Source organism: Mus caroli, chromosome 3 (genome assembly GCF_900094665.2).
Source record: "Mus caroli chromosome 3, CAROLI_EIJ_v1.1, whole genome shotgun sequence".
Classification (NCBI taxonomy): Eukaryota; Metazoa; Chordata; class Mammalia; order Rodentia; family Muridae; genus Mus; species Mus caroli.
Genome location: NC_034572.1, coordinates 131,765,508 through 131,789,207, shown reverse-complemented (window position 1 = coordinate 131,789,207; position 23,700 = coordinate 131,765,508). Strand labels below are relative to the sequence as shown.

The 23,700-nt window shown below is 42.7% G+C and overlaps 1 protein-coding gene across 1 annotated transcript; it reads right to left on the bottom strand.

The window, feature by feature from the left end:
* On the bottom strand, nucleotides 1-15,375 carry LOC110291935 (alcohol dehydrogenase 1-like). Its single transcript, XM_021159129.1, has 9 exons — nucleotides 15,358-15,375; nucleotides 12,822-12,923; nucleotides 8,260-8,398; nucleotides 6,492-6,579; nucleotides 6,139-6,361; nucleotides 5,229-5,489; nucleotides 3,901-4,036; nucleotides 2,180-2,318; nucleotides 1-355 (listed from the first exon to the last, which is right to left on the bottom strand). The coding sequence occupies exons 1-9, from the start codon at nucleotides 15,373-15,375 to the stop codon at nucleotides 331-333; spliced, it is 1,131 nt and encodes a 376-aa protein (XP_021014788.1). The 3' UTR covers nucleotides 1-330.
* Nucleotides 15,376-23,700: the final 8,325 nt, after the last annotated feature.

Below are 23,700 nucleotides of genomic sequence, written 5' to 3'. Positions count from 1 at the left end.
AGTTTGCACGTATACAGGCACCTAGAAGATGGGACACGAAGACTGCTTTCATGTACTTATGGCGGACATCAGTTGGATTGTGGACATGATCAATACTATCGTGAATAAGATGCCATCATTTCTTTTTTTAAGGTCACATATTGTGAGTTACACAACACTCGTTCTTCCAACTTATTTTATTATTAGTATGGTCTAGAAGTCCTCGTTTCAGGAGAACAGCTGCACTCTGTTTCTGTCTCTTCCTGCTGCTCAGGAACACTCAGGGAGGTGAAACAGGAAGGAAGGAAAGCCCTTCTGGTTGCTCCCGAGCTCTTCTTTATCACTGAGATCTCAGAAGAGCAGAACACAACGGATGCTGAAATAGAAAAGCGTGATCATGAGATGCCTGGGAAGCACTGACGTCAGCAAATCCGTTGCATGGGGCACCCTAAGGACTCTCAATGCCCACCTGTTCCCATCTTGATTCAACTATTGCCCTAGTTCACCCAAGTAAAACATTAGCATCTGAACAGGGTCTGGGTTGGAGTCCAGCACATAAAGAAAAGGAGGCACTTTCTTCTAGCACCTTTCCTTGTGGCCACACAACCACCAAAGAGCCCCAGGAGCTCACTGAAACTTCTCATCAACATTCTGCTGCTGTAGCATCATGCCTAATGTCTGGACCAGAAAGAAAAAGATGGCTTTCTTTGGTTCCTTTCACCCTGCAATATGCCTACTGCCTGATGGATGGCTTTCCCCATACGTAATAATAATTTCAACACTTCAGATAAGTTTTTCTGGAGCTTTGTTCTAGATTTCAATGGGTAGACATACTCAATGAAAATTTGACAAAGAAAAATAGGGCAAAAATGTGAAGATTTTCATTTAAAAAAATTAAGCAAATGAAGTATGCAGGCAGGGTTGGGTAGGAACGTGTGATGAACTAGAGACCTGCTTCAAGGTGAAACAAGAAAAGCACATTTGCCGGGCAGTGGTGGTGCACGCCTTTAATTAATCCCAGCACTTGTGGGGCAGAGGCAGGCGGATTTCTGAGTTCGAGGCCAGCCTGGCCTACAGCGTGAGTTCCAGGACAGCCAGGGATATACAGAGAAACCCTGTCTCAAATAATAATAATAATAATAATAATAATAATAATAATAATAATAATAATAATAATAATAAAACAAAACAAAAAAACAAAACAAGAAAAGCACTTTCAGGGCAGCTTTGATTGGTTCTTTACTGTTTGAAACTTGCTCTACACTGACTCTGCAACACTTGTAGCACTCCTGGATACAATTGATGGTCAGTTGTCTTCAAATTGAAACATTTGCTCCCAGAGGGAGAAAAAAGATGCAGGAAAGTTAGGAGACAGACAAGCGACAGAGTCAGGGAAAGCTGAAGCCTGCCTGCGTGATTCTTTAGCCCTGCTATAGAAACAGTGAGCAGTTGTACAAGAGGAGTCTAACCAGCCCAGCTATAGACCCTGGGACAGTTAGAACTATTTGTAACCAATGCAGAGGGCTGCAGGGATGCAGTTCTTGTGGATCATCACCCATGCTGAGGGGGCTTCTCTGTGATGCAGCCGCTTGAGAGTCATCCCTGTTCCTGTGAATAACCCTGTGCCCCTGTTAGTAACCCCAATAAAAATGTTCCCTTTCTGGGGTGAATAGGTGTGTGTGTGTGTGTCTAATACAAGTCCCCAGGAAATCTCTCACACAAGTCTGCCATCAATTCTTGAGCATTAAAAGAACATGTAAGCAGATTAGTATTGAGGGAGCAAATGAAGCGGACCTACAGCTGTGCCGACATGTGGATTGAGCATCATTCAGAAAAGATGTGTAAGAATTTGTGCCCTTAGCAGGAGTCTCAAGCCATTGTTAGACTTCTTGCAAGGTTCCTGACTCCAGAAATTCAAATAAGTTGTTTTAGGTAATTTCTCTAACCAGGAAAATATACACTATTGACCAGTGTGGAAAAATCCATTATCTTTAGTATCCTTCTGAAATTCTGAAGTTGATTGTGTAGATGTCTCCTAAACAGATGCCCTGTAGGTAAGCCTTTTCCTATCTTAATGACATCAGAAAGCAGGTAGATGTGTGTAAAAGATACTCAGGGTTCAAGTAGACACAGCCCCCCTTAATGAAATATCTGACTAGTCATTTCCTCAGAACGTAAGACACCATTGATCAAAACTCACGCTTTTCCTGAATGATACAGCTCCAAGGCTTCATGGAGCTTGTTAAAAGGCAGCTGATAAGTCACTAAAGGATCTATATTAATCTTATTTTGGAGATAATCAGTCACTATTTGGGGTATGCAGTCTCTGGTTTTATAATCTGCAAAACAAAAAGTTTATTATTTTTATATATTATTAATATACTATTAATAATAAGACCCAAGACCAACCAGGCTATTGAGATGGTTCAGTGGGCAATGGCATTTGTGTAGAAACACGACAACCTGAACTAGATCTTTGGGATCCATGTGCCGGGAGGAGAGAACCAACTTCAGCAAGTCATCCTCTGATTTCCTGTTTGTGTCCTGGCATGCACACACACACACACACACACACACACACACACACTCAAACACAGAAGTAATCATAAAATAAATGTAATAAAAATGAGAAGTATCAACCAATCAAAAGAGTAAAAAAAGGAATCAGTGAATCATGATAGATGGTAAGATACCCATTTTATCATTGATCATGAAAGAGAAAGCATTTGTTCCTGAGAAGCCACTGGGTGACAGATGTTGTTTAAATGTGGCTACTATAGACAGTTCTGTTACTTAGTCATCTGTTAAGTAAAATCTGGGTCAATGTTCATATTCCTGAATCGAAAAGCAATCTTTTAAACCTTATCAACCCACACTGGGATTACCATTATGAAACCATCTTCTCTCACATGCTTAGGGATGGCATGGGGATGTTCTTTATCTACACGCTTAGAACAGGCATAGGAACCCTCTTTATTCATGTGCATGGAGATGCATGGAGAATCTGCTATATCCACATGCTAGGAATGACATGTAGACTTTATCAACATACATGGGGATTGCACAAGAGCACTCTCTGCCCACATGCATGGCAGTGGCATTGACACATACCACTAAATACATGGGTAGAAATGCAAGTGTTAGTTTTTCAAATCATCTGATCAATATTGATCAGAAATAAGGGTTTTTTTTTTCTGGAACTATAGAAGCACCTGTTCAAAAACACCAGTTTAAATGCATACAGCAACACTTAAGACATGGAGACATTACTAGTAAAATAGCACAATAAACTTTGACGCCATCAATGCAGAACCAATATTGATTAAGTTATTCTAACTGTCACAAAAATATTTCTCTAAGAGAACAATGATAATCCTCAACACCTCCAGTGTTTAATTTAGCTAATTAAAATTAATTTGAAGCTTTGGGAAAATGGCTTGTTTGGTAAAGTGCTTTCCATGAATTCATGTCCCCAGCACCTAGAGTAAGCAGGCAGGCATGGTAGTTATGCACATGTAATCTTAGCATAGGAAAGCAGAGACAGGAGGATTCCTGGGACTCACTGGTCAGTTGCTGAACTCCAGGCATAGTGAGGGACGCTGTGTCGAAAAATAAGCAAGACAGAGGAAGACGTCTGATATCAAACTCTGGCTTTCACATGTACACTCATATAGTCATGCTTACACAACCTTATACATGTATGATCATACATGAACCTGCATACACACACAGACACATGAATCCATACACATGCCTATATCATACTACAGCATCCTCCAAATTAAAAAAAAATGTAATTTGAGGACTGTTACACTCATTTCAGGAGGAGTCTTTGGACACATGTACCCTAGATGTCCCCTAGATGTCTGGTCCCCTGAAGGGAGAAGCTAAGTGACCACACCATTCTATTCCCCCACCTACCTCCCAGACACACGCCCTTCAGAGTTTTCCCAGACAAAATCTTGGCTGCCTCAAGGGATAACTGTGCATCTAATGGAGCAAGCCCAGCGATCAGACAGACGCCATAGCTGTTGTTGCAGGAGTTCCAAGCAGCAACCTGAGAAAACAATGATAACTGCTAGCACACCCTATGTGCTCATACCAGCTGCCCACAAAGGGAAAGAGTCCTGGATACTCTGGACTTTGAATTTCTCTTGGATAGATGCTACTTCAAATTCAACTCCATTTGCCACTGGGGTCGTGGGGTCTCCTCAGAGAATCAGTGCAGCATAGAAATAAAAGATGCCGACTCTGCAACTTGTGGGACTTGGGCAATCTCTTTAACTTCTTGCTCACTGTTTCCTTGCAGGGTTGCTCTATGAATTGAATAATTTATCATCTCTAAGACCCCCAGAGCAACACCAGTGTACAAGAATAAATGGCATGTTCAATCAACTGCTGTGAAGGCCATGCATTCTGTTTGACTCTTTGCTATGCTTTACTGCTCAGCTAATTTCTGCTAAAACAAAACAGAATAGAGCATAGTAAGTATAGATGAAATTTAGGGAAGCTTCATTTTTTTCAAAAAATGAACTTTCCAGTGATCGATAGGCACACATTTTAAAAATTTATTGTCTTCTTACCTCAGTTTTCTTTCTCTTTCCCTCAAATTTTACTGTATTGGCCTCTTTTCAGTCACCTACATTCCCTACACTAACGTTCTTCAGCCTTAGACCTAGGAATTAGCCACACATTTCAATGTAATGAGTGTAAACATTCTCTTCTTTAAACCATCTGACCCAGAGGAATGGCACCTAGTTCATCAATTCCTGTAGCCATAGAACCTGACACATGGAGGTATAGGAATTGACGGTTTCTCAAATTTTGTTAGAACACGGAGATAAATATACGTGAATCCAATAATGTTCTTATTCAGGTATAAGTAACTAGAATTGAGAAAAGAGAATTACTGATCTCATGGCTCTTTGCGTGTTTAAAAATTTGGTATACAATAGCCGGGCTGTGGTGGTGCACGCCTTTAATCCCTTTAAGCACTTGAGAGGCAGAGGCAGGCAGATTTCTGAGTTCAAGGCCAGCCTGGTTTACAGAGTGAGTTCCAGAACAGCCAGGGCTATACAGAGAAACCCTGTCTCAAAAACAACTTTGTATCTCTTCATACATAGTGTTTTTGTATAATAAAATAAGGCTGTGGAGTGAATTTATATTCCATTTTTCATCTGGGGCACATAGGCCCAGAGATTTTAAAGTTGTGCATACCCCCCAACCCCCATTGTGCCCAGTAAACACACCATGGTATCAACCAGTCCAATGGCCTCAAAGGCAAAGTCAACACCAACACCCGTCATTTCCATCACCACCTCCTGCACAGGCTTCTCCAGCTTGTTAGGGTTGAGACAGTCGGTGACCCCCAAGGCTCTTGCCCGAGGAAACTTCTCCTCATTGATGTCAACCCCGATGATTCTAGATGCACCAGAGGCTTTGCAGCCCATGACAATAGCTGAGCCGACCCCTCCGAGTCCAAAAACCACACAGGTAGAGCCAGGGGTGACCTACAGATTCATAAAATGTGTTTGTATTAGTTTTCAAAGCTGGGCGTAGGCAGTTAAAAAAAATAACCACGAGTAAAAAAACTAGTGAGGTTTTTGAAACCTGGGTATGCTACTTTGATCATTTGGACAGGTTAGCCCCCACTCCCCATCCCATCTCCACCTCCACCTCCTGCCACTGCCCCATGTGCAAATAACTGTAATATATGGATAACACAAATTTAAGCGAGATGCTGTCAAACCGCTGACCTAGAATACTCCATGGGTAGAAAGAGGTTTATTGGGGGCTGGGGGGGGGGCAGCCGAAGTGGCAAAAGCCTTGTAAGTTTTATTGGGGTAGGTTTCTAGGGGAGGTAGATGGGGGCTAAAAGAGGCAGGAGTTAGTGTGGGGAATTTAAAATGATACAGGCTGTTTGGGTCAATAAGGAACTAGATACGCTTTACTACTGGGGACGAAAAAGGGACATCACTGCTTTCCTGATGAACAGAAACCTGCATTATGGGGTTTCTGAGGGATGCCAGGTTTACATTTCTGCTTACCAGATAAGAATCTTATTTACCCAGTAAGAATCCAGGCCTCTTTTTTAGGACACTGTTAGCAGCATTGCCGGTCCCGCCCGCTTTGTGAACTAACAACAAATACCGTGCTCACCTTGGCAGAGTTAACAGCAGCCCCATAGCCTGTAGGGAAGCCACAGCTTATGAGACAAACTTTATCCATAGGAGCTGCATCATCAATTTTTACCGCTGCGATCTCGGGCACCACAGTGTACTCTGTGAATGTGCTTGTTCGGAAAGAGTGATAAATCTTCTGTCCTCGGCAGGAAAACCGGGAGGTCCCGTCGAGCATCACCCCAGAACAAGGCAGAACACTGCTCCACGGAGACGCAGACGGACACCCACGTACAGGCACAGTCATGAGGAGTTGAAAAGAAAGACGCGGTCACCATTAGGCACATTCCATGTGAGCCATTTGATAAAAGGACTAGGGACAAATCTACTAACTCTTGCTTGTCGCAGAAATTTCCTTTGGGGTTCAAGCAGGCGTCACATTCTCTACACTGTGGAATAATGAGGATGAGGACTTTATCTCCTGTGGGGGAGGGGAAAAGAAACCAATAAATCTCAAATTATTGATGGAATAAAAATACAATAAAACCTTACCCATTCTCTTGAAAACATGCTACGGACAGATGGCGGCAGCCAGGGTGACGTCTGGCGTTATTTTAAAGCATAGGTCGTTTGACCTGGTTTCAGATCCTTATCAATTGTTAAAGATGAGGAGACGTTGCCTGCTGGGTAGATAGCTGTAGGACTGCTTAGAAAATAGAACACTAAAACCAGGAAGGAGCCTCAGAGTCATCTTTAATGGCTGCCTAGTTTAGTCTAGTGCAGGTTTAATTCTTTTGCTTTCCATTAAAAAGACAAATCCATCCCCTTGCTGGTGGTAGCCTGTTCACAGTGACCCAGCCTTCTCAGAGCTTCCTCCTGAGTCTTCCAACCGACACTCCCCGCCCCCCCACCCAGCCCCCAGCCCCGCCCGGGTCCACACTGATATTCAGCAGGCCTCCACACTGGTTCTCTCTGATGAATTCTGAGCTGTATCGACTTCAGCGGGAGAAACGCTTCTGTTTCTCACTCTTCCTGGAACAATGACTAGGAAAGGTAGCTTTAAAGCCACGGAGCTCTGGAGAGGATCTTGATCAAGTTTGAATCTTGGATCAGCTCACACCCGGAGGTTTATAGTGTCACACTGAGCTTAACCTACTCAATCATCACAGACTCCAGAAGACTCGGTCAGGGTCCACCGTGACGTCTCTCTCTACACGGGCCCTTACCCAGGCTTATTGTAGAGGAGAGTTCCTTAAGATGGCATTAAAAATCTCTTTAAGTTTAGATAAAGCACATCTTAATTTTATTGACTCTACAGCTTTCTAGCTACGAGATCTCATATCCGGAAGAGGTTCTAACTACCCTTTTCCTTCAGTGTTCATGATTGGCTCCCACAAAGTCCCCCACTGCATCTATCAGGCTGAAGAGCAGGTAGACTATAAACTCTCCCATTTATACTACCTTCCGGGAGATGCATATTCAGCCCTTTACTCTCGGGCTTTTTCCTCGATCCACAGTAGGCATCTCATAATTGCTATCCATTTTTTGTGAATACACTTGACGGCCATGAATGGCCTTGCTATGTACTTTCTTAAGTTCTCAATCTGCGGCTGGTCCCAAGTTACGGTGTTTCTAAATCGCCATTTGCTCATTCACTGCGATTGTTGTGGGCATGCTAAGAATAGTAATGTCAAGATCCTTGAAGATACAGCTGGGAAAGACTCACTGGCATGGAACCATCATCCTGCCCTGTGACTTCCAAGCAGTCCATTCTAGTCCATTCTAGTTGACTAAAACACTCACTCATGTGTCAAAAGCTCCAACTTTGGAATGAACACTAATCTAAAACATTCTGGGGAAATCAAAACATAAGAAGGTCTTAAGCCTAAGGACCTTTCAACCTGTTTAGAGGTTCTCTGCTCTTCTATCAATCGTTAGTTGGCTTTGGGTAGAGACCCGGGAACTGTTCTCCACACCGTATATTTATCAGAAAAGAGGTGACAGCCATTGTAGCTCTTTGGATTACTGGCCTCATTTGATGACATGATACCTCGTCAACTACAAGAACCTAGAGGCAAACCTAACTTGTTTTTCTGCTTGTCTATACCAATAGTGCAGGCAGAGCACCTCCTCCGTGGATCGCAAGTTTCCCATTTCCTACCTGGTTTCATGGAGCAAACTCCATCGCCAACACTCTCCACTATTCCTGCTCCTTCATGACCCGGAATTAAAGGAAAGTTCGCCATGAGTTCTCCTTTCAGCAAGTGGTCATCAGAACCACAGATCCCTGAAGAGATGATCTGCATAGAAATTCAATGACCAAAAGGCAGCTGCTTTAAGATTTTTTTTTTTTTTTTGAGACAGGGTTTCTCTGTATAGCCTTGGCTGTCCTGGAACTCACTTTGTAGACCAGGCTGGCCTTGAACTCCTCCTGCCTTTGTGGCTGAATGTTCAGTTTTGTTTTGTTTGATACAAAAGACCTCACTTGTCTCTAAAACAACAGTCAGGTGTTAGAACAAAACCTGCCAGTAAAAGAGAGATCCCTTTCAAAAGGGCATACCCCACTGCCTGCAGAGACCCTGCCTGTGCCTCCCTGCACCTCTCTCTGTGACAGAAGTAAGAGGCAGCCTGTGCTGTGACTGAGTCCTTCTGTGTTCTCTGTCTTGTCCACCATGTTGAACCAAATCATGTGATATAAAACTCCCCAACAGCCCCCCCTTACCCCGAGACTTATAGAAGCCAGATTTTTGCTTTGTTCTGGGGATTGACACAGAGATTTCTCAGTGGTCTTTGCTTGGGGAGTACCCTAAAGACTGCTCCCTGTGAGGCAGCTCTGGCCTCCCTGCTATTCCTGTCCTGGTTGCTCTTTGTTTCTCTTCCAAGCTCTCTCATTTTTACTTTTGATGAAGTGTCACTTCAGGCTTTAAAGAGAAATCTCTCCCCTTTATGTCTCCATCATGTTTCCATTTAGCAGATTATTTCTGTTAAAGGCTCCCTCTTTTCATGTCCTTATACTGCATTGTTTCTGNNTAACATCCCTCCCCTGCAACCTTGAAGCCAGAACATGGCCCTGAAGTCCTTTCTCCCAATAAGCTGCATCTTTGGACTGACCACTGCTAATTTATTATTGCTTCTTTTATTATGGTTGACACTAAGTTCAGAGAAAGTCTTACCCTCAATTTAGGTATGGGAGAAGGGAGACCCAGAGACTTAGAATGACTTCTCCAGTGTCACATGGCTTCATGCTCAGACCTTGTATTAACTTAAGTCTTTTAAAATATAGTCTATATTATTCATGCAATAAAGTTTTTGAAACAAAAAGGTTTTGTTTTCATTTTGGGAAATATTAATAATAGCTACCATTATCAAGACAGAAGTTTAGGTACAATATTGTGAAGTTAAATGCTTTGGGTAAATCAATTTTCAAAATTTTAAACCTGTACATTTAAAACCTGTACATTTGGGCATGATGGCACACACCTTTAATCTCAGTACTTGGGAGGCAGAGGCAGGCGGGTCTCAGTTTGAGGCCAGCCTGGTCTACAGAGTAAGTTCCAATATAGCCAGGGTATCTTTAGCATTTGGAAGGCAGAGGCAGGCAGATCTTTTATGAGTACAAGGCCAGCCTGGTCTACATAAAGAGTTCTAGGCCAGCCAGGGCTACATAATAGGAGTGGAGGAAGAGACAATATTGTAAAATAAGGGTAAGTTAAATAAGCTAGTATTGCAATATTTAACTGTCCCTGGGAAGTTTGAAAACTTCTTAGATAACTGCTTAAGATCTCTTGTCTCTGGTTTGCCTAACCCATCTATATTAGCCCTTCCAAATGAAGTGTCACATCCACAAAAGCCTATGTCTTCTAGGTCCTAGAAGAATGCAGAAAAGCAGTCAGTGGGTTTCTGTCATCTGTGCTGGAAGTGTTGACTAGGAAAAAGCCAGGTCTGCATTCAGCAAGTGGGAGAAAAGATGTGCCAGAGAGAAATGCCCAGGTTTTGGGTCCTCACTGTGTTAAAATGGATTCAAGATACTACCAAAGGCTGGAAATGCTTTTTATATACGGAGGAGACTCCATGAACCCGTGAGTTTGTTGTGTACAGCAAATGAGAATATGTGATTGTCCGTGACCATGTTTCCTAGAAGAAGCTAGAAGGCTATACAGGGCATATCCAGTCACTAGCTTAGATTTTCATCCAGGGTTCAATGTGATAATGCTTCCTGCTTGATGCTGAAGTCTCTGACCTGGTGGGGTAGTCTATGTCTGATCTTCTTTATAGTCATTATGAGTTAGGAGGATAGCAGCCTAAGAGCAGCAGCCAGGTAACTAGGAAGCATTGGGGACTCAACTGTGTGGCTCAACACAAGAGTATGCACGGAGTACTGCCCAGGTTTGTGAGGAACAAGGGGACACTATTGAACCATGTGCCCTGCCACACCTGTCACGCTCATTTTGCCCTCAGCGTCTCTCTCACACTTGCTGGCCATGGTGTTGGTAATTTACCAAGTGGGAGTTCCTTAGTTTTCTCTTTTGCCTTCCATCCCTCATCTGCCCTTTTGTTTTTCCCTTTCCCTCCAAGATTTATTTTTTAGTATTTTAAAATTCCTAGTTTTATTTTTTAAATCATTTTTTGAAAGATCATATATACAAATATATATATATATATATATATACTGTAGCTGTCCTCTTTAGACACACACTAGAAGAGTGCATAGGATCCCATTACAGAAGGTTGTGAGCCACCATGTAGTTGCTGGGATTTGAACTCAGGACCTCTGGAAGAGCAGTCAGTGCTCTTAACTGCTGAGCCATCTCTCCAGCCCCCAGGAGCTTTATTTTTAATCATGTGTCTGCATGCATATCTGTGTAGGGATATGTGCATACAAATATGTCTGCCTGTGAAGGCCAAAAAACGGATGGAATCCCCTGGAGCTGGAGTTATAGGCTGTTTTGAGACTCTAAACCTAGGTGCTAGGAACTGAACTCAGGTCCTCTGGATTGGCAGTAATACTCACTGAACCTTCTTCCCAGTCTGTCTGTCTGTCTGTCTGTCTGTCTGTCTGTCTGTCTCTCTCTCTCTTTCCTAGTATCTTGCCAACACATTAAATTGTTGCTTGTTGCTTGTCTGTTTGTTTGTTTTTTCTTCTGTTCCTCTTGTAACCCCTGACCTCCATTCTGAATCTTGCCCTACGCTGTTGAGCTGTTATGGGCAAGAGTTATGTACCTTTTTGGAGTTGTTGTACTCCATGTATCTAGTGTTGAATTTCCTGTGTAAAAGTAAAATGAACAGGTGAATTTAATGTGTGTTATTGTGTGCTTAAACATATTGGTCTGGTGGTCCATGTGATAAAGGGCTGGCCCCAGATACTCTGAGAGGGGCTGAGACTTTCAGGCAGGAGGCCTAGCTGGGGACTGTTGGATCACTGGGTGAATGCCTCTGAAGAGAATTGTCGCTTTGCCCTCTGGCTTCGACATGAGTGGGTTTGCTGAGCTGGGCACTTCTGCTGAGATGAGCTGAGATGCCCTCATCCCAGATTAAACAAAATGAGGAATAACAGATCCTGGGCTGAACGCTCTGTATCCCAGAGTGAGCCTTTTGTCTTTCTAAGTTAATTATCTTAGGTATCTAGTAATGGTGAGAGAAAATTAATACCACAGGCTGTTGGAGTCTAGTCAACATATCCCCAGTCTTTAATACTAAATGGCCTTGTGGAATTTGAGATGACAGGTTAAACATTTGACTGGAAAGTGGTGAGGGAGTTTTGGTGAGCCTGCTTTTCTAGACATTGTCTAAGCTCTGTGCAGTATATGCTGAGTTTTGGAAACCATGAATCTTTCAGTCCTCGTTATTTCTGGAAGATGAAGTTACCTCCCAGTGTCTTTTTCCAGACGTGATTTAGAGGCTTGTACAGTGTGTAGGCTTAAATCATGAGAGCAGGGCAATGAAAAAAGATACTGAGACTGGAAAAAAAAGCCTTTTGGGTAACACTGAAAAATACATAGGCCTATAACAATACATGGTTTAAGTTAGAGTTACTGTAACAATGATCCTAGGTAACGTGTTTGCCAATGCTTACAGTTATTAAGAATATGTGCACATACCCACATATAGACATGCATATATAAGAATATTTTTTAGACTGACAAGTGATAAACTAAAGAATAAATCTTTTTTTTTTTTTTAAAGGAATATGTCCTGGGCTGTGGTGGCATGTGCTTACAGAGTGAGGTCTCAGGAGGCTGAAGCAGGAGGATTGTGGGTTTGAGGACACCCTAAGCTGTATATTGAGATTCTGTCTCAAACAAGCAACTAGCTCTAATTATTCAACAATATCCTTTATTTACTTTAAAATCTTTTTCTTTTATTAAGAAAGGTGGGGAGAGTGATATGCAAAAATGCTTGTCATTTGTACATGTCTATGCCTATCCATGTTTTTAAACAGATTGATTTATTTTATGTGTCTATGTGTTTTGCCTGCACTGTTGGCTGTTGCACCATATGCATACAGTGTCTTTGGGGGCCAGCATGGGCATTGGTTCTCTTGAAGCTGGAGTTACAAATAGCTGCCATTTGTAGGTGCTGGGAACAGAACCTAGGTCCACTGGAAGAGCAGCCAGTGCTCCTAGCTGCTGAGCCATCTCTTCAGCCCCTACATCTATTTTTAAGGTGTAGCATTCATTATTTTCTTTTATCTTGAAAAGTGGAGGCTGGCTGACTTAAGCTTACCTTAATACGAACTTCTCCAGACTTCGGTGGCTCAACTTGCACTTCTTCAATTGAAAGAGGAGAATTTTTTGCCCAGGCAATGGCTGCCCGACATGTGATTGTCTAACAGACACAAAATAAGATGTCAGTTACAATAAACTTCATTTTTTTTTTCTGATCACAGTTGCTATTATTTGTCAAAGTATGAAAGTCACAGGGAGAGAGTCAAAAGTAAATGAATACAAATAAGTCCTACATTTCAAAAGTAAACTCCTGTGAATTTAACAAATTTCCTCTAGATATTTCAAAATGCTTTTAGTTAAAATTTTAATAATTTAAAATTGTTCTGACATCATTTCATATAAGGACACTTGCCACCTTCTTCTCCTCCTCCTCTCACTTCATCCTTGTCTTCTTTCTAAAACAGTCAGTAGTTACTGAAACTCTAACCACCACTGACAGGTTTATAAGAATTTCTCTTGACATTGAAGAACTTCTTCGTCGTAGTCATAGATTACAACAACCATTTTATTTGGGTATATCCTAATTTTCTTAATAATTACCTAGATATGGGAGTGTTTCTATTGCTTTTATCTTACAAAGGGTATTGCACTGAACATGTTTGTTCATGTTTTTGTTTTTTGTTTTGTTTGTTTTATTTTTTGTTTGTTTTGTTTTGTTTTGTTTGGTTTTGTTTTCTGGGTTAGTTTGTTTCCTTAAGTGAAAATTTCTTTGGAAGAATGGAGTCATTGTTAGTGCTGTGCTGATTTCCAAATCTCTTTCCAGAAAGATTAAATCCCTTGACACACTCCCCAGAATAATAAATAGTCTATGCTATCATGTATTTCATTTTACTTAGCATGGACTATATTGTAAAACAAAATATTGGACAGGCAGAAAAACCTGGTATCTTCATTAGTATTGTTCAGTGTATGGGTGTGGGTAGTCACTACGGTTAGAAGCGTTGTAAAAGGCCTGGTCCTGTGTTTACAGAACTATTGGCATCTTGTTGCTTTTGTTAATGCAAATGTTTCTTCAAACATCAAAGGAGTGACTTGCTGCCTGGCTACTGACCTTACCCACTGTTTTTCCTCTGCTGTTTTGCTCATATCAGTGTTGTATGAAATTATGCATATGTTTTGTGATGTTTGTGTATAGCAGTCTCTTCCTTTGGTAATTTATTCCGTTTCTGCAGTCTGAAATTTCTCTGTGTTGTAACAAATGTTTCTTATCCTCTCTTTGAAGTTTTTTCCAGTTTGATTTTTAATCACTTAACTCATGTTTAATGGAAGATTATTGTGTTGTATAATGTGAAGCTAGAATTGAATGCGTTGTCCCAGGCTACCATGGATTACCATTCTCTTCTCCCCTTTCTCCTCCACTAGAATTGTTGCTGGAGAACAAATTCTTATTTTTCCAGGTTCCTCTTCTGAGGCTGTTTTTATTGGCCTGGATGTGCATTCTTACAGCAGCTCCTTCTTCAATGAGTAGACTAGCTTCCCTTTTAGATTTAGTCCCCGGCAATACTAGTTTGTATAACTTGAAATGTGTTCCATATGTAGGTAGAACTTCTGCATTGGTAATTGAAAGTGGAGTAAATCTGTTGTTTCTTTGAGGAATTAAGACTCCAGTAGAAGAGAAAACACAGGAGTTTATCATATAAAGGAAAGAAAAAGGTGTCACAAGAGTGTCCAACTAAAGGTACTTCTGTCTAAGAACAATATAATTAGAATAATTGTGCTTTCACTCAAAAGTTTCATAAAAGATAACTTTTAGGGGAAGAATTTCTTATTTCGAAAGCAATATACACATAACTCAAAACTCAGACAAGTGTGAGGGGAGCAAACGGGGGAAACTTGGCATCCAGCTCTCCCCACTGCTAACAATAGAGGGTAAATTCTTTAATCGGAACTCTCTGTGTGCACTGTGGGTTTATGAGACCACACTGAGCACTCTGGACACAGGCTGATGTTCTGTGTAACTTGATGAGTAATGTTCAGGTGATCTTTACTGACCACTTAAGTTTCACGGAGTAATACATTGTAACCACAGCGCCCTAATATTTAATACATTGTAACCATAGCACCCTAATATTTAATACATTGTAACCACAAGTCCCTAGTATTTAATACATTGTAACCGCAGCTCCCTAATATTTAACACATTGTAACTTCAGCTCCCTAATATTCCCTAGATGTTGCTTCCACCCAGGCTCTCTTCACCATGATGCTGTCAACCTGTTCCTAAGAACATACAGGAGGGACACTTTTACTGGGCTCTGTTTCCAGAGCAAGGTCCCTCCATAGCACAGCAGATAGCATGTCAGCCCCTTAAACTTCCAGAGAAAATGGTAGGCAAAATTTTAAAGATTTTTGCAACAATATTAGCAAATGATCCCATGTAAACTTGTCAGAAATTCATTCTCCAAGCAGTGGAGGAAGCTTTTCCACATCTTGGAAAACTTTGAGTATTGCTGTCATTAAAACTTGACAATAATCTGTTCAGAGAGTACAGAATCTGAAGGTGATGTGGGGCCATCACAGAGCAGCTCACTCACCTTTCCCAGGGTATTCATGGTGACTTTTCTGGTTTCGTGTGTGTCCTTTGTGGTTTCTCTGAATAAGCTTTGATTCTGAAGCTTAGAAACTTGGGCCAAGTATTTATAGGGTTCATGAAACCAAAAGCCATTAAAAGTAATTACCCTATCAAGATGGAGACTGCCAGAAGGGCAAGTGGAGGGCTGGAAGAAATGAAAGATCAGGTAAGGACAATAAAGGAGGAAATAGACTGACAGCCATGGTATGAGGGGACAGAAGACCAGGAAAGGACAATGAAGGAGGAGATTGACAGTCAAGGTGGGGCAGAGTCAGCCTGAAGAGGAGGCAGAGGCAATGGGGCTAAGAGACACTGCAGGAAAACATGCATAGAAAGAACAAGCCAGACAGCGCCTGCTAATTAGCCAACAAAGTTTCTGGAAGGGCAATTAGATAGATGCTATTGCCAAATGAACAATAAAGATCAGTTAAGCCTGGGTTGCCTGTAGTCAGAGGAATGAAAATGTACAAGCATCCCTATGAATGATAGCTTAACCTGAGAAATGCATTGTGCCAATGAGGAATGCTGAAGATGAAGTCAGGGGTTATGAAAGAGTCTCACACAGGTCAAACTGTGGCTGTTGGGGGAGAGCTTACATAAAAGCAGGAAATGGGTGTGGATCCAAAACAGGGGGCCAAGTCAATCAAGGTGAAGTGAAATAAGGAGGCCATGCTGTTGATGGGGGCAGGGAGAGATGTTCAAAGTTTGTGAACAGAAAACATGAGAGCAGGCAGTCATAATCTGACTGTGGGCAAGGTCTGGCTGCTGCTGTGTTTGACTCCAGTTCACATCTGGAAATCCTATATTCCCAGCATGCTCCAGGAACTTCTGTGATGAGGCCCCCCCCCCCATTGTCATCTCTCTGCTAATACCTAGAGCCTGTTATTCTCAAGGTGCACCACTGTTATACTGTGAGGGTCAGTCTCGGGAAGCAGGGCTGAGAAAGCCACTGGGGACAGAGGTCTGTAGAGGCAGTTACAGGTTTCTAGGTGTGGAGATGTTCTAGCAAGAGATCAATCTGAACATTCTAGTCAGATGATCTCAGGACCTGCCTTTTCCTCCTGGACCAGAATTGGGATTAGGGCAGAGAGATCTGGTTTATCTGCTGTAAAATCTGATCTAAAGGATGCTTTTAGGCAGGCATGGTGATGACTGCAGTTTAAGTTGGGGAAGCATCATCTTTATGTACCTAGAAATGGTCCAAGAAAGACTTTTTAGGAGTGAGGGACTGAAACCTACTCAGTAAAGGGCCTTTTGCAAGTGTCTCCATTCTTATAGCTTCTGCATCCTTGTTCCTCCTCTTTGGTCCTACATATTGACATATTGACCCTGTCCAATAAAGTTCCATGTGATTGGCAGCAGCCTACTAAGAAAGGTCACACCTTGAGGCAGTGTCCAGATGTGAGCTTTCCACCCTATATTCCACTGTGACACCATCTGGAACTTTAAGTTAAAAAAAAAAATCTGTATATGTATGGGTGTTTTGCCTGCCTGCATATTATATGAGTGCTTGATACACTTGGAGGCCAGAAGAGGGCACCAGATCCCCATGAACTGTCGTTGTGAGGGTTGTAAGCCATCATTGGGGGGCTGGAATAGAATGCGGGTCCTCTGGAAAAACAACCAGGGCTCTTAACCATGAAGCCGGCTCTCCAGCCTCACCTGGGAAATTTTTAGTCTTTGGATTTTGTTTCTACCAAATTTTCTAACTTTAGAGCTCGACTAGGCACAAGGTTCAGAATCCTAAGAGATGATGCCAGGAGTCTTGGTACTCACAGTGGACTCCTGAGAGCTCCCTCTGACCCCGCCCAGCCAGTGTGCTCCAGGCCCAGTCAGTGTGCTCCTTTGATAAGTGCCAACGAGCCTGTGATTTCTGGGACTGGGTTTCTGTCAAGTTTAGTCAAGTTGTTCCCAGCAGCAATAAACTTAGGGAAAAAACAAACTGTTTGGCACACAGGAACCTTGGAAGGGATGCTCACTGAAAGGCAAGGTCACAAGTGCAGCTGGGATTTGAACCCATTTGGTTTTGACAGGATTTCCGCTCTGGTGTGAGAGTAGGTAGTTATGAGTACCATGCCAGAGCTAACAGACCTGGGTCCAAATCTTACCTTCTTCTCCAACTTATTAAGACATAAGAACTACAACACCAGGTTTCCTCTCAATGAAGGGATGATGTTATATTAGCTAATATAACCAAGTAACCTCACCTCCTCGGTTTTCCCCCAAGCACCAAGTCAGTTATCATACACAGATACTCAGTATCCTGCCTCGTACGTAGTAGGTCTCTGTGTAAGTGTTTATCATCATTATCATCATCACCATCAGCATCACTACCGTGTCTCTCAGAGCATTCATTTCATTCTTCCTTGGCACTGACTTGCTTTCTGCCCTGTGGTAGGGAATACAGCCATGGAGAAAACACCCGATTCTTAAATTTAACAACTTCAATCAGAGAGTTCTTAGCTCTCTCCTCTTAAGCACACAAAATGCAAGGAAGGCTGTCCTCTCTTCACAAGGATCAGGTGTTCTCTTGCCCCAGTGAAGTCTAGAAAAACCTGTGGGGTTGGGTAAGAACTTGGCAAGCATCACGGGCAGCTATGTGGATGCCTCTGAGAAGGTGAGAATGGGCGGGGATGCTCGGAGCAATTCAGCCAATTCTCGCTCACTGAAGACAACCAAAGCCCAAGCCTTGCTTTGAAAGCCTGTCTTTCCTGTAGATGCAAGTAGACGAGGCCAAGTCTGATTCCTCTGCACCACATATCAATATACACGGTGTCCTTTCCAGAAGATAGTGTGCCAAGGTGTAGAGAGGTCCGTGTGACGTGACATGTTTGTAGAGGCAACTTTTGCATAACTCTTGGAAAGTAATACAATGCTCAATTGATACGAGGCAAAATAACCACTGGCTTATAGAATCAATGAAGTATTTTAGTAAGAAAGAAGCAATAAAAGGGCACATAGTTAAAACAATAAAATAATGAGATTAAGTTGAGTTTCAAGCTGTCATAATTCTTATTCAAAGATGTATATTCCTGGTGTTTTCTAATGCAGTCCTAGGAGTTGTTACTTACGTACAGTTTATGTCAATATAGCTCTAGATTCCCTACATGTCAATAAAACATACAGCATGTGCTTATATAGTCTAAATTTGTCCTTGCTTTACCTAACTTTCCATTACTATAATAAAAGCCATGTGATGAGTTTGTTTAGAGAGAAAAGAGGCCTAATTTTGCTGTGATCTGCATGGGAAGGGCCTACCCCACAGACTCGGCTCCTCACCCTCCTATCTGCTGAGCCATATGTATCACATCAAAGAGGGGGCAGATATGTATTTGCTGTCTGAATGTCTCTTTCTCCTTACAATGTTACCAGGATTCAAGCATGGAAACTCTACCCTGATGGCCTCAGATCTCACTTCTAGCTGTTGTAGTCAAGTTCTGTTTCTCACCCAGGCTGCCATTACCATGAGCTCATCTCTGGAGGATTGGCTGTATTCAAACCACTGCACTGCTGGGTCCCATTTTTTGCTTCAACCAAACCATTATGTGATCAGTCCCAATATTTTTTATAGTTTCTCTGCTTCTCTTCTCTGCCCAACTGGAGGATTCTTCTCTCTCTCTCTCTCTCTCTCTCTCTCTCTCTCTCTCTCCCCGAGTCTGCCACCCTCTGTTCATTTGCCCAATGGTTCAGGGGCAGGTTTTGTGTCTACAGCTCACCCAACCCTGAGCGCACACACGGTCTCTGATGGAAACACTGTCCTCTGGGTTAAATTGAAGTTTAGAGACCCAAAAGGCACCATGTTCTTCCTCCCTCTTTTCTTCCTCTTTCTCTTCTTTCTCTTCCTCTTCCTCTCTGTGTTAGGTTTGAATCCCTCCTTCGAGAACTTGCATGGTGACCACGTCTAGCAGTTAATTTGACTTAGATGCTTTGAGCATCAGTGAAATATGTCAAGTCATGTCACTTCCTACTTCACTGTCACAATGCAACTGAAGCATCCCCATGGGGGGCGGGGCTGACGTAGACTCAGTGTGCCCAGAAGTGTCTGAAGGAGCTGATTGACTTTTGCCAATTTATTCATAGCACAACCTGCAAAGAGCTCTTTCTGTCATGTTTTGAAACTGATAAAAAAAAAAAAAAAACAATCCTGGGCCTTACAGATACAGAGACTGGGTTTCAGAGTGAAGTCGTGTTCCCATGTGACGACTCACAAATCTGGACTATATCTTCCGAAGTGCCCTCTAACTGGTACGTGAAAGGCACAGAATGGGTAGTGCTAACAGCCCATGCTCCCCAGTCTTTCCTGTGTGCCTGTTTGCTTCAGTGAGGAGAATAGTTTGATCCTTGTGCCAATGCCCTGGGTTATGGTATCCTTTGCAGAGAAATAAGTGGATGTGAAGATGTTAGCTGAAAGTACGTGCAGTGATGCTTGCTGTAGCTGATAGACAGGAGTGAGGCAGCCCTGATGTCATCACCTCCCCTACACATACACACACACACACACACACACACACACACACACACACACACTGCCTTATTCCCTTTCCTTCCGTCTTGTCAGACAAGATTTGAGGTCTTTGATATTCCTTTATGCCATTCATTTTTCTACCTTACCCAGAATTCCCTGTTAGTGTTTACGTAAGAAGAGTTGGATAAGACAACTGAGGACAACTCACAGTTTATCTGCTCTTGCCCATCCTGTTGTGCCTTTGGATCTTGTCAGGGCCCCTAGGCACTCTGACTTGAATTGTCCTTGTTATGAAATCAATTTCTAACAAAACAAGTAAACGAGCTAGAGAAGCCGTGGGGCCTTTGGAGTGCAGCAAAACCCATTTTTGTGCTTTGAGCATATACATGTGAATAGTTTGCTCATAAGCATGTCTTTACATAAAGTCAAAGTGCAATGTATGCTTTTAGTGCACATCTCATGAGTTACCATTGGCTGTAGCGAATACAAGCATTCCCTCAGCATGGGGAATCTGCTACATATGGAAGCTCTGGGAAAACCCTGCATCTCACATATTATACATACGCAGAATTTCAAACATAGCTTATGGTATTTAACTTGTGCAGTTATGGCATTTCTAATATTTGACCCGATGTGCACTGATGGCTCTGTAAGAAATTTCAGAGAATCTATTCAATGTCATTAGAGACTAAACACTCACAGAAAACCATTTGTCAATGTGCACTTTCAAGACTTCAAAGAATAGTCCTTATAGATGTTAACTTCCTCATATAAAGACAATTTCACAGCTAGTTACTCTTCAAAACAAAACATATGTTAATCCAATCACATTTGGCTTGGAATAAAACCCCAGTAAATTATTTTACAGATTTACATGCTGAGTATTTTTTTAACTGTCTCTGCCACAAGTCAGCGTAGGCATAATGTTTTTGTGCATTGTGTAAAGATTATCCTTGTGTTAGTTAAATGCTAATTTCTCTGCTCTGATATCTTGTTTTAATATGGACATTGGATTATAATGCTTATGTCTAGAGTCTCCTGTCTGAAATGTGTGTAAACAGTTCTTACCATCTATTCTCTGCCTTGTCAATAAATGCTGATCACCCAATGGCTGGGCAGAAGAGAGAATAGGACAGAAACTTCTGCCAGCCAGGGGAGGGAGAGAGGGAGGGAGATTCAGATCGGCCATGAGGAGGAGAGGATCTGAAAAGACATCATGGAAAAAAAAATCAGAAGCTCAAAGAGCCAGATCAATCATCATATGCAAGAATCATGATATCACGACTGGGAGGTAATTAGCTTGGGGGTTAATAGAAATCAATATTGCCCAGAAATTGAGGTACAGCATGAAATAAATCTTAGTAAATAAATCTTAGTTCTGTGTGGTTATTGGGTAAAGGTAAAGAAATCCATCTGCTGAATTAATTCACTATTTACATTTATATTAAATATGATTCCTTTTGCCAGTCAGCACATCTTTATCATCCCTAACTTAAACACAGCGAGCCGTCCTGCAACTCTGTCTTTCTCCGTATGATCTGCTTACACTCTGGATAATCAACTTCTGCTGGAGCTGGCGTGGGATTTCTGCCCTCTCTGCATTCTTGGAGGCTGCACAAAGGAAAGGCAAACCAGTTTGCAGCGTGTGCTCTGGAGCCCTTAAAGCACAGCAGAGCTCATCATTCAGTGTCACGTCTCCTTGCAAAGTGTGCTCACTTAGTAGCTGAGACCTTGGCATTGCTTACAGCAGCCAGTTTTAGGTCACATATTGCTTACATTAGGTTAAATATTTCCCAGCATAAAAATCCTTATCTTCTTCCTCGTGGATTTCACATTCTCCCCTCAGGTCAGTCAGTTCAGAGCTGTTTTCTTTTGTTTGCATTACACGCCAACTTTCAATCCACACCATGTGTGTCAAAGACAGCTGGGTGGATCAGACAGACTGGGTTCCTAACTAGCTGTGGGAACAGAGATTTCTTATTTAACTCCAGGTCTGAGAGAGCCAGACCCAGTATCACAAAGCTAGGTTAGCTCGGGTTGCAGGTTCCTGCATGGAAATAGTTCCATGAGGTTTTATAGTAGCAGGATAAATCAAGTCACAGATCTATCAAGGCAACTTGAAAGCTCATTGGTGTGCACTACAGAGATGCAGGTCACAGCCAGCTAGACTGGTCTCAGGTGTCCTTTGACAGCATTCTTAACCTCCCACTGATGGGGAATAACATCTGTTGATGTTAGGGCTGACACACAGTGACAAGGAATGGCTATCTGGCTGGCTAAAGATCCCTGCAATACACTTTAAATTAGGCCTTGAACTGGCAGCATTCTAACCCCTCTACCCTCACTGAGTCAGCCCTGGTACATACAACTTCTTTCCAGGAATTTTCTCTCGCCATCTGGAATGGTCTGTGATGGACCACATGGTGTTTGCTGAGTCTCTGCTTTGATAACTACTGGAAGGTGGTAAAAACATTATCAGGCAGGGTCTAGCTGCTGGGGCTGTGTGTGCCCTCCAGGGGTAGTGGGGGATCCCAGGTACAGCCTATTCTTTCATTCTGAGGGATGAATGTCAAAGCCTTGCTATGTTGTTCCACTGCGTGCCCGAGCAATGGAGCCTGTCAATTTTGGTGTAAACCATCCAAAGCCACGGGCTGAAAGCAACCTTTGCTCCTTCTCAGTGGTCCAGGGCATTTGTTACAGTGGTGGTGGTGGTGGGGCATTAACTCAGTGAATAAATGTGATCTACAGAGTATGGCGCCATCCCAGAGGACCCCCCCCCCAATAAATTTTAGCTGCAGGCAGTATCTTTAAAATGAAGCTGGGGACAGAGAGATGGCTTTACCAGTCAGGGTCAGGTGCTTGCTGTGGTGCAAGGACTGGGACCTGGGTTTGTTCCCCCAAACATGGTCGCTTGTCCTTGTAATCCCAGTGGGAGAGACAGTGGCTAGTCAGCCAAACTTACTTGATGAGTTCTAGGCCAGTGAGAGATCCTACCTCAAAAACCAAGGTGTAGTTTCCTGCAGCCACACGAACTGGGTACCTGAGTGGGAGGCCGGAGCTGTACCAGAGGGAACCACGAGAGAAGTAAAGAGACCAAGACAAATTTCTGATCATGGCCCAATGTTTACTAGCAGTCTGTGCTTGTAAAGGGGGAAGCCTATCCTCCCACCCCCCAACCAGGCTTCTTGATGCTTTGTTACCAAGTTGTTAGCACTAGTCTGCCAGAGCTGTTAGCATTAGGTCACCAATTCCACAGGTTGTCAGCTATCTCAGGAATATCTCAGGAAGACAGGTTCAGCCTCTCAGCAGAGAAGAGCCACAGTAGGTGACAGAACAATAGAACCATCTTTGTTGGAAGGCTCCACCCTACATGGTCTCATTCACAGTGGCAGCAAGGTCTGAATCAGCCTGCTCAAGGCTGGGGGAGGTTACACCAAGATGGACTACTCCAGAAGGACTGATGTAGGAGAGACTGAAAGTGGTAGAATTAGTGCTAGACAGGATTTACTAATACGTTTGCTTAAGCCATTAATTCTCACAATGTTAAATTTAGCTAAGAGAGCCCTGGCTCCAAAATGCCCCAGAAATAGGTAGTGTGCTAGCCAGGCCTGTTAGAGAGAAGCAAAACTTATGACAGCAGGAAGCTAGTGTCTGCTCACCAATATTTACCTCCAGTTAGGCTCCATTCCCAGAAGGAAAGGAGACAGCCCTGCATTCCAACCTGCTATTAGGCCTGTCCCTACAGAACAGAGCATACTTCCAAGGGCAGCTCAAGGGGTCAGCGCAGGGTTATAGCAACCATTAAGTCCTGTTCTGCCACTAAGAGTCCTATGCTCTTAT

What these genes read in the sequence shown, in the direction of transcription:
- LOC110291935 (XM_021159129.1), bottom strand. An exon ending in AGTTTGCTCCATGAAACCAG is followed by an intron (nt 6,580 to 8,259) that starts GTAGGAAATGGG and finishes CCTCCCCCACAG; the next exon opens with GAGATAAAGTCCTCATCCTC. An exon ending in AATTTCTGCGACAAGCAAGA is followed by an intron (nt 6,362 to 6,491) that starts GTTAGTAGATTT and finishes GTCTCCGTGGAG; the next exon opens with CAGTGTTCTGCCTTGTTCTG.